General features: G+C 34.8%; 1 protein-coding gene across 1 annotated transcript; it reads right to left on the reverse strand.

Moving 5' to 3' along the window:
* Positions 1 to 7,952: 7,952 nt before the first annotated feature.
* On the reverse strand, positions 7,953 to 10,527 carry LOC145803871 (protein FAR1-RELATED SEQUENCE 5-like). Its single transcript, XM_082897252.1, has 3 exons — positions 10,423 to 10,527; positions 9,343 to 9,517; positions 7,953 to 8,869 (listed from the first exon to the last, which is right to left on the reverse strand). The coding sequence occupies exons 1-3, from the start codon at positions 10,525 to 10,527 to the stop codon at positions 7,953 to 7,955; spliced, it is 1,197 nt and encodes a 398-aa protein (XP_082753378.1).
* Positions 10,528 to 11,008: the final 481 nt, after the last annotated feature.

Here is an 11,008-nt window from a genome sequence, read left to right on the forward strand (position 1 = left end):
TGCCTGGATAATCTGGACAGAGCCATTGTCATGGTGGGGTATTCAATGGGTTGTTCCACAATCTGTGAGTCACTTGCTGGAATGGTGGGATGGATTCAAGTTTAAGAAGTTGGAAAAGAGCATTTGGGGGGAAATACCATATCAAAGGGGTGAGTATAATGCCCCACTACCTGCTGGCCCAAGTAACTTATGGGTAACATGACCCTAAAGCTCAAGCCCAAGTAAGTAGCAAGTTAGTGGTGCTATATATTCCTAAGAGCACCCATGCAAACTTCCGATGTGGGACGGGCTGAGTTATTCAGTTTTTGATTTGGTGTTTAGGCTTAAAGCAATTAGGGGCCATTAGTTGCTTGTTTTGCCTGCTTCTTAGGTTGCTGGTAGATGTTATTTTAGTCCTCTGTTTGGTTGATCTCTCCTCAGCCTTCTTGGTGTAGGTGCTGCAAATGATTGGGTGTGTCCTTTTGTGCCTACCTAGTTGGGATAAAGGGATATCACTTTGATGCTTATATCACCTACTTAGTTTTTATCTTTGTTGATGTATGATGTAAGGATTTTTCCTTGATTCTTAATCAATAAAATTTCTTTTTTCCGATCAGGAAAACAAATTGAGAATGGAGAAAGCTACTGAGCAAAGGAAGTGAAAATGAAGTAATGGAAAGAAAATTAGCCAAAGTACTTCTCTAACATAGGAATGTAAAAGAGAAGCACTATAATTCTGTAAAAATGCCGCTAGAAGCTAGACAGGATGAATTCATCCTCAATCATCATGAATAATGAGAGAATTAAATTCACTTATGCCATAGAAGCTTCTAAATGAACAATAAAATAGAGAATCTCAATCTCAATCTCAATCTCAATCACCAAAAGACAAGAGAAAGAGTAGCAAATATTAAAATAAATGTAATCTACCCCTCCTATCATGACAATAATCAAGGAAGAGATAGATTGACTTCCTTAATCATCAAGCAATATGAATCATTACATGATAACTATGGAAGCAATCAAGGGATGGAAATAAGAAACAAAATAAAAGAAATCCACCATTCTCATCTGGAATAGTCATGAGAAGATGGAACTTCTTTGATTATCATAGATGTAGAAAAATCATGTGATGATCATAGAAGTAAAATGAAGAAAGGAACTAAGATAAGAACTAGAAGATGATGAAATGAGAGACTTCTTTGATCATCAAAATATGGAAAAATCAATGATGATCATAAAAGTAACTTATAAAAAAGTGAGATTGAAATCAAAGAAATAGAAAAGAATCTGCATCTCTACCTATGGAAAAGAGTAAATTGATTATCAAATCCATGTAAACGTGGATGTGGAGATTAGATTGCAAGCCATTTCTAGGTGGAAACCATGTTTGGCTTCCAAGAAAGTAAAGAAGAAAATATGAGAAAATGAAAATAAAAACTCTCCAATCACCCAATTAACCCCACAAAACTATCACAATAGCTCATCAAAGTATGAATAAGGACTGAATTATGAGAGTTAAACATGTTTGGATAATGAGAAAATTGGTTAGAAAATGAGAGAAAACAAGAAGGAAATGAAAGAAAACAAGACAATTATGAAAACAAAGCATAGGGTGAGACTATTACCCTCTATACAAGTCTATAAGCAATCTAAATAATCAAAGAAACTCAGAAAATAGGGTGTTTGGGAGGTGAGAAAGTAAAAAATTCAGGCTTTGGGCACCCTCAAACATCTGAATTCAGCCTCTAATCTTCAACCAAAAGCTTCAAGTCTTCAAGCATGGAGTTGTATGTATAGAGAGAGAGAGAGAGAGAGAGAGAGAATTAGAAGAATTCAAAGCTTATAGTGTTTGGTTGTCTCTATGCTTATACAATTCATCTAAACCTTTCAACCCTTGAAAATACTAATTAAAGGGTGTATCTATAGGCCAGGAGATGCCTTGCTCCGCAATTCCAATGAGAGTTGTGGAGGTGGCACCTTTACGTGCATAGGAGACCATTTTCTAGAAACTGCTCTATTTCTGGCCAAGTTTGTCTGGCCATCACAAAATTGTTCGTCCATTGCTTTATTGTACGACTAATATAAAAGTGTACGACTATGCATAAAAGTTGTCCGGCTATTTATATTTTGTATGTCCAGGGCAAAAATGAGGTGAAAACAAAATTTTTCCAAAGGATTTTCCTCCTTTCCATTCATTTACACTCTGTCTTTGCTCAGTTACCGAAAAGTACAATGTTTTGATTTGAAATGGTGAGCTTGAACATCACAGAAATCATTAGATTCTACACGGCTAAAAACAATTTGAAAATGGTTTTAATAGTCTAAAAATAGTTGGCCAAAACGGGTGTAAGGTTGAGATCCAATTTTAGACATGACTATTGTTGGAGATATCGAAATCTTGTGTGTTCCGATTTTCATCATTGGGTGCCTAGAGCAAAGCGCCAAAGTCTTAGGGCTAGTCAAAATGGGGTGTAAACATTTTGATAAATGGGCTACAAATTTCACTCTCAAAGATGAATTTCCAAGGTTACTTACTTTGTCAACTAAGAAGATGGACTCTCTCATGATGATCTCGCAACGAAAGGATTAGGAAGGATCATGGAGGTTAAATTTCAGAAGGCTCTTTTTGCTTGGGAAAACGATGAAATGATAAGGCTGGTGAATCTCCTTCAGCTGGCTCTGACTACCAGTTTGTATCAAGAAGATAAAGCAGTTTGGAAAGCATCTTCATCTGGTATTTTCAGCACTGCTTCAATGTACAATTGGCTTGAGTCAGCTAATGGTCCTATAAGCAAGATTCAAGGCTGCTATGGCAAAACATTGCTCCACCTAAAGTTCAGTTCTTCTGTTGGGGTGCGTGAAAAGGAAATGTCAAGACCTCTGTGTTCCTAAAGCGAATCGGCATCCTCAATGGAAGTACCAGTACCTCTTGTGTATTCTGTAATAATCAGGATGAGGAAGTGGATCATGTTTTATTGCTTTGCCCATTAAGTTGGTGTGTTTGGTCAAATATTCTAAATTGGTAGCGAACCCAATGGGTAACACCAGGTTCAGTGAGAGAGCTATTGCAATGGTGGGGTGGGGTTTCTTTCAGAAAAGTAGAAAAACAAACGTGGAAAGTAACCCTTGGGCAATGTTGAGGTCAGTATGGAAGCACATGAATGAATGTCTATTCAAAAGAGCTCAACCTAATAGGGAAGAATTGTGTGAACTCATTAAAGTCAGAATTTCCATTTGGGAGAAGTTCAACCTCAAGAGAGTGTCATTTTCTATCAATGATTTCCTGTATAATTTGCAGCAGATTCCATTTTGTTAAAATTTTGGATTTGGACTGGTAGTGTTGTTACTGGTTTTTTCTTTCTGTTGCTTGGGCCCTTACTAATACTATAAAGGGCTGTTTGCTTTAGTGTTTACTCTGAGGTGCTGAGTTGGAATCTTTTCAACTCTTAGGTGTTTGTGGCGAGTCTGAATCTTCTGCCATACTTTCCTGCCGTGGTCCCTGCCCATTTTTTTTTTCTTTTCTTCTTTCGCTTCTTATATGTTGCTTCAGCCTTTGTTGTCTGGTGTTGAACCCTAGTGAGACGAATAGAGAATAGAGAATAGAGGTGACTACAGCTAGGAGAGGAAAGGCAGCGGTGAGGCGAGGGGAAGCGACAGACGATGGCGACGAGAAACGGCAGGCGACGGCGACGAGGTCCATTCGTCTTCATTCTCATTTTCTCCCTTCGTCCCTTCGTGTTTTTTTACTTTTTTTTTATATGATTTTGTTGCCAATAGATGCTTTTGATTTATGTTGAGTTTCATGGATTTGTTGTTGAAACAGACTTCGTGTTATTTCTATTCAATTTTTCCCCAATTTCTGTTTAAGGTTTCCCCAATTTTTGAACATGAACTATGTTTATGAACATGAACTATGTATATGAACTAGTTCAATTTTTTCCCAATTTTTGAACCAGTTAATCTGTTCAATGTTTGTTTTATTCCCAATTTATTGGAATAATGACATTAATCTGGGCCTGAAGGGGATTCCACAGTATGAAGAAATATTTGTCCTATTTTCCTTAATCTGGGTTCCACAGAATGATTGTGTTAATCTGGCCTTCCTTAATCTGGGTTCCACATTACTATTAAAAATGATTTTTTTTTCCTTTTATATGGCAACAGAATGATTGAGGAATTCAATGTTTGACACTTTTGGACTCTGTTGACTCTTTGAGTTCTGAAAATGAATGGTGAAGTCCTGAATTTGGTGTGTTTAAGTTCTGAAAATGAATGGGAGTCCTGAAGTTGGTCTCTTTGAGTTCTGAAAATGAATGGGAGTCCTGAATTTGGTTTCTTTGAGTTCTGAAAATGAATGGTTGAGTCCTGAATTTGGTATAGATCAATTAACCCATTCAAATTCAGATTAACTGTTTTTGCAAAGAGATAACCCATTTGAATTAACAGATTAACCCATTCAAAGAGATAACCCATTCAAATTCAGATTTTAAAAAAAAAATTATCTGTTAACAGATTTTTATCTGTTAATTCAAATTTCCTATGGTTGAGTCCTGAATTTGGTCTGGACCAATATAGATCAAATAATTTTTTAGCAGGACTGCCCTGTTTGATCTAAGAGAGTCCATGAACTGCAAAAACAATTAAAGACACTGCAAAAACAATTCATATCAAACAATTAAGGACTGCGTGCATATAAACAACAGTGTGCTATTTTACAATGCATATAACCAACAGTGTGCTATAAACAACAGTGTGCTCCTGAATAATGACAATGCATATAAACAACAGTGTGCTATTTTACTGGTTTGAACATGAACGATGTATATGAACTAGGAATGAACATGAACTATGTATATGACTAGGAATGAACATGAACATGAAAATGACATTAAGAATGAACATGAACATGAAAATGACAATGTTTATTAGACAAATGGCTATTATATCATTGATTAGTGTTTTATTTTAAATCTTTGTTTGAATGTTGTCTTAAGTTGTAATGGACTGATTGTATCATAAAATGCTCTTACTAGGATCATGTCAATGGGTTCAAACATTGGTGCTGGATATTTGCAAAATAGAAGATGCAATTGTGGAAAAAAAGCTGCAGTGTTCATATCGGAATCAGAGAAAAATCCAGGGACGCTGTATTTCAAGTGTGCAAATAGGATGTGCGAGTACTTTGGATGAGGAGCGAATTTGACTGGGAATGCATCAAATATCCAAAGGAAAAGTAAAGCTAGTTATATGAAGAATGAAAATGAGAGAGGCTATGATTATGGTGTTGACAAACTCAATGAAATTATAAATAGATTGGAACGAGTTGAGGCAAACCAAGAAGCTATGAAACTATTTATGTTCACAACCATAGTGTTGATTGGTTGTACCATGCTAATAGCACTACTGAAGTGAATGTAACCTTTTAGTTAGTTATTTGGTTTTTTGTTTTTTTGTTTTTTTTTTGGTGGATGTATTTGGATTTTGAATGTTGTGAACCTTAAACTATGAATGTTGATATGTAACGCTTAATGGAATTACCTATGTTTGACGAATGTGATGCGCTTCTTTTTTGTTTCTGTCAATATCATTACCTGAAATTACCCATGTTTGACGATTTCATTATTTTATAATGTTGTGGACAGATTTCATTATTTTATTTTGTTATTGTTGGTCAGGTCATACTTGTTCTTCACCTGTGAAATCTATCCAAAAGAAATGAAAACTGTCCACAACATAATATGTCCAAATCTGTCCTCATTTTATATTTGTTCATTCATTCATTATTTTATAAAAGAAATGAAATCTTGTTGCACATGTTTTGAATTTGTCCACAACATAACACAACCAAAGTTGTCCACAACATAACCAAATCTGTCCAAAATCCAAATCTATGCAGACAACAGAAAATAACAGAAACCTGTCCAAAATAACACAAACCAGAACCAAATCTATCCAACATTCATGAGACCAAATCTGTCCAACATAAAAGAAATCTATCCAGATTATTCCACATCTGTCCACAATATTATAAACCAGTGCAACACAAAATAACACAACCAAATCTGTCCAACATTCATGAGACCAAATCTGTCCAAAATAAAAGAAATCTGTCCATAGGACGTCCATATCATTCCAAATCTGTCCAACATACATAAGACCAAATCTGTCCAACATACATAAGACCAAATCTGTCAAAAATAAAAATAAAAAAAAACTGTCCAACACAAAATACATCTGTCCAAAACAAATGAAAATAAAATAAACTTCTCAGGGATGTCCATGTACATGACTGTCAGCAGGACTATGTGATGCTTGCGAGAGTTGGACTGCAAAGTTTTCAACACTTGTTCCTCGAAGCAACTCCTGAAAAGATCTGTGAGTGGGATACACATAAGGCATTGACTGAGGCGTGTTATGTCCCTGCAATAGACCAAACCATCTATTCAACTTTGATTACAATGTATACTACATTTTAAATGTAAGCTATGTCACTAATTATAACTCACATCATATGTACCATACGTAAGAGGAGGACCACTTGTACCACCCATAAGAACTTGAGGTCGAGGTTGAGATGGAGAAATGTACATATCATGATGATGATCCTAAATACAGCCAATATAAAGTATGTAACCAAAAATTGTTAAAAACAAAAGAAACATTATTGAACATTAATATTACCTTATTATAATTAATACCCATGACGAAACGAGGTTGTGATTGAGAAAAATTGACACCAACAGCATGATCCTAAATACAACCAACATAAAGTATGTAAACAAAATATTCTACTAGAAAACATAGTCATTATTTAATATTTTCTTAAAAACTTGCACACAAAAAAATATTACCTGATTATAATTACTATCCATGATGAAACGAGATTGTGATTGACCTTGGGAAGTGTAAACAGTACCACCCGACTACATTGCGAAGCAAACCAATTAAAGATAACAATAATTAACCATATAATGAACGGACTTAATGAAAGGAATTCATAAAACTAACCATATAAAGACCACATTACTATTACATATTACCTGAAAAGAATTACCACTCATAACGAAATGAGGTTGTGCTTCACCTTGGGAAATGTAAACAGTACCACCCGACTACATTGCGAAGCAAACCAATTAAAGATAACAACAATTAACCATATAATGAACGAACTTAATGAAATGAATTCATAAAACTAACCATATAAAGACCACATTACTATTAAATATTACCTAAATAGAGTTATTACCCATGCCGAAATGAGGCTGAGATTCACATTGGGGAGTATAATCAGCGGCACCCTACATACAACGAAAAACCTTAATGAAAGTGGGTCATTACTAAAATAAAATCAATGTTTTAGTTTAAAAGAAAACTGTAATGTTTTAGTTTAATCATATGCAATTTTTCAAGTCCAAACCTGAATAGATTGCATCCTTTTCTTCTTTGCAATAGATTTTTCCATTCCACCTTTAATCCTCCTTCTTCCCTTACTAGTTGACTCTCTTTTCTTCAGTCCCTTAGCTTGGATAGGACAATCTACTTCATCACTCTGTGGAGATGCGTTGCTTGACGAATTTCTCAAATCAGTTACCTCCACTTGACCACAAATGTGGAGACTTAATTTGTCTTCAACCATTACACTCAATTCTTCACCTTTTGAAACTAACAATTGATAAGTTTCTTCACTTTCAGCGGCTCTACTCGCTATTGCTCTAAACATGGTCATTAATGACCGATATCGGTCACTCTGATGTAATTTCACATCAGCTTTCACTTCATACCCACGTCTATATTTCACTCGTTCAGCCCTTGTTTTTTTAGTCCATCATTTGAGTATATATTGTGGAGGAAGTTCCGTTGCATTGAATATATCTCTAAGCACCTTGACACAATGTCAACATAGTATGCCCTTCACTTCAAACTTCTTGCAACTACAACTCAAAGAACCCCCTCTATCCATTGTCACAATCTTATTTTTTTTTTCCATCAACCATTGTTTTTATTGTGAATATGGTGCTCTCACCATCATTAATAGTGCCTATAATGGATGCTTCAATGGACTGCACATACTCATTTTGGAATTCCTCAAAAATTGTTTTCGTGTAAATCTCTGCCACTTGCTTTAACATCAAAGTTAGAATTGAAACCCTCGGCAATTTTTGGGACAAATTGTACTCGGCTTCCAATTCCTTATACCTCTTCTCATAGAGCACCCTCTCAAAATGTATGAAGAACTCCACCAAGTTATGGTCACAATTCAGATAATCCTTCAAAAATGCATTAAAGGGTTCACTAAGTTGAGTAGTACTCATTCCAGCTGCCCAAGAATTCATAATATATGGCCATCCCCATTTTTCATTCACGTGAAAAGTCTGCTCCAACCAATGATTGTCGAATGCATCATACTTATCAAGCATTTGGTCCCACTGTATTCGGAAATCTTCTTCATCATCAATGTCATGCATAAATTTTGAAAACACAGCCTTGACACCTACATCATCGAAAACAGAACTTACATGTGTGATAGCATTTTGCATCAAATGCCACGTACAAAGACGATGGTTTGTATCGGGCATAACAATTGGAATGGCCTTAGCCATCGTAGCATCTTGATCTGTGAAAATAGTTTTCGGAGCTTTGTTTGACATTGCCTCCAAAAAAATTTGAAACAACCATGTAAAAGATTCAGCAATTTCATCATACATCAATGCTGCACCGAATATAACTGTTTCTTGATGATGATTAAATCCAACAAATGATCCCAAAGGTCTATGCTCGTTATTTAGTTTGTAAGTAGTGTCAAATGTCACTACATCACCAAACTGAGCATAGTCCATGATCATTTGAGCATCAGCCCAAAATATATTACTTATTTGCTCATCATAATCTAATTGGATTGCATAAAAAAAAAAGATGGATTTTCCACAGTTTTCTTGCGAAAGTAATGCAACACACTACCTGCTTCTCTATATTCCAAATCTTTTGTCTCTTCGATCTTAGGTAATTTTTTTTGTCTAATTTGGTGAAACCAAGTGATGCTCTTTCACCAGATTCCCTACCAAATAGTTCATAAGCAGACCTAAGAGGAATTCCAGATTGTGAAGCTAATTCTACTTCAATTGCTTGGGTGGTAGATATTTTTCTTTGAGATGGCAACATATGAATACAATCTTGAGGCACAACATCATGATTATGATGTTCAACAAAATCACAAGCAATATATTTTCCTGAAATTCTATCTAACTTGATATATACTAAATCGGGCACCACAACTACATGTTACCTCTTGTCTTGGATTTTTGACAAGTGGATCTCGTTTGTCAATACCCCGACTTCCCTCTTTGTAACATACAAACGTACGTGATATTATCTCCTTCGTATGTTTGTTCTTGTTTGCATAGGCCTTCCTAATACTAAAGCCCACCTTTCCCCCATACGTTTTGTAAAAGTCATATGCGGCTTGTTCAGAGTCAAATGGCATTCCCACTTTCGGCTTCCAACCACAATCATCAACAATATTACTTTCTTCCATTACCTACATTTCATATATATAAACCATATAATAGAGGCAAATTATATGAATCCACAACTTAATGTATGAATGTGAAAATAGATCAATGTGATTAACTATATATATAGAACATAAAATTTCATATGAAAACATTTGACTTATATATATATAACATAAAATTTACCTACTTCAGTGACTGAACCCATGTCAGTTAGTGAACCCATTTCATATGAAAAAAATTGAATTAATTGATTTCAAAAATCTGAATTTGAATTAACAGATAAAAATCTGAATCAAATATATTAAAATCAAATTTGAATTAAAATGGGTTAATTTGAATCAAAAACAGTTCATGGACTCTCTTAGATCTCATTGCAAAAACAGTTCATAGATCAAATTCAGATAAAAATTAACAGATAAAAATCATCAAGCATAGGTAATTTGAATTAACAGATAAAAATCTGAATCAAATATATTAAAATCAAATTTGAATTAAAATGGGTTAATCTAAATCAAATTTGAATCAATTTGAATTAAAATCTGAATCGAATTTGAATTAATCTGAATCAAATTTGAATTAATCTGAATCAAATATATTAAAATCTGAATTTGAATTAACAAATTACACCTAGGCAACAGATTAAAATCAGAAATGGGTTAATTTGAATTAACAGATTACACCTACGCAACAGATTAAAATCTGAAATGGGTTAATTTGAATTAACAGATTACATAAATCTGAAATGTCCGAATCTTCTGAAAAATATCTATACATATATATATATATATATATATATATATATATATAACAGCAAGATAACAACCATCTATGAATCAATGTGAAATGGGTTAAAATCTGAAACAAATCTATACATATATACATATAATATATATATATATATATATAACAACAAGATGATGAAATAGACCTCGTTGTCGCCGCAATGTTGCTTTCCCGCCATCGTATCGCCGCCGAACTCACCGTCGCCCACGATCCTTTGCTCGCCATTGCGCTGCTCCTCCATCTCCGCCATCTCTTTCGTCTCTCACTTCCTCTCTCAGCTCGCGTTAGTTCTCTTGCAGTTCCTCACTCCGACTTTTCAGTCGCCTCTCACGATGCCTCTCTCTCTCTGCTAGGGTTCAGTCACCTCAAATAGATGGTGCAAAAGCGAAGAAGACGATACAGAGAAAGAGAAAATAGGGGAAAGACGATACAGAGAAAGAGAAAAGGGGGGAAACAAGGAAATGAATTTTTTGAATTAAAAAAAAAACTAAATAAAATGGCGTCATTTAACACAAAACGACGTCGTTTTGTATACCACGGCAGGAAAGTATGGCAGATGATCTGGACTCTGTTTGTGGCTGGGAAATTGCACATTGGGAAGCGGTCTTTCTAAACAATGATACAATTCTATTCCCTTGCCTTATTTGCACTTCATTTTCAGTTTCTTAATAAAATCTTTTATTTCGCTGATCAAAAAAAATATATCAAAGTGTTATAAATAATAACTACAA

Source organism: Camellia sinensis, chromosome 12, assembly GCF_055761805.1.
Source record: "Camellia sinensis isolate YWXY chromosome 12, ASM5576180v1, whole genome shotgun sequence".
Taxonomy (NCBI): Eukaryota; Viridiplantae; Streptophyta; class Magnoliopsida; order Ericales; family Theaceae; genus Camellia; species Camellia sinensis.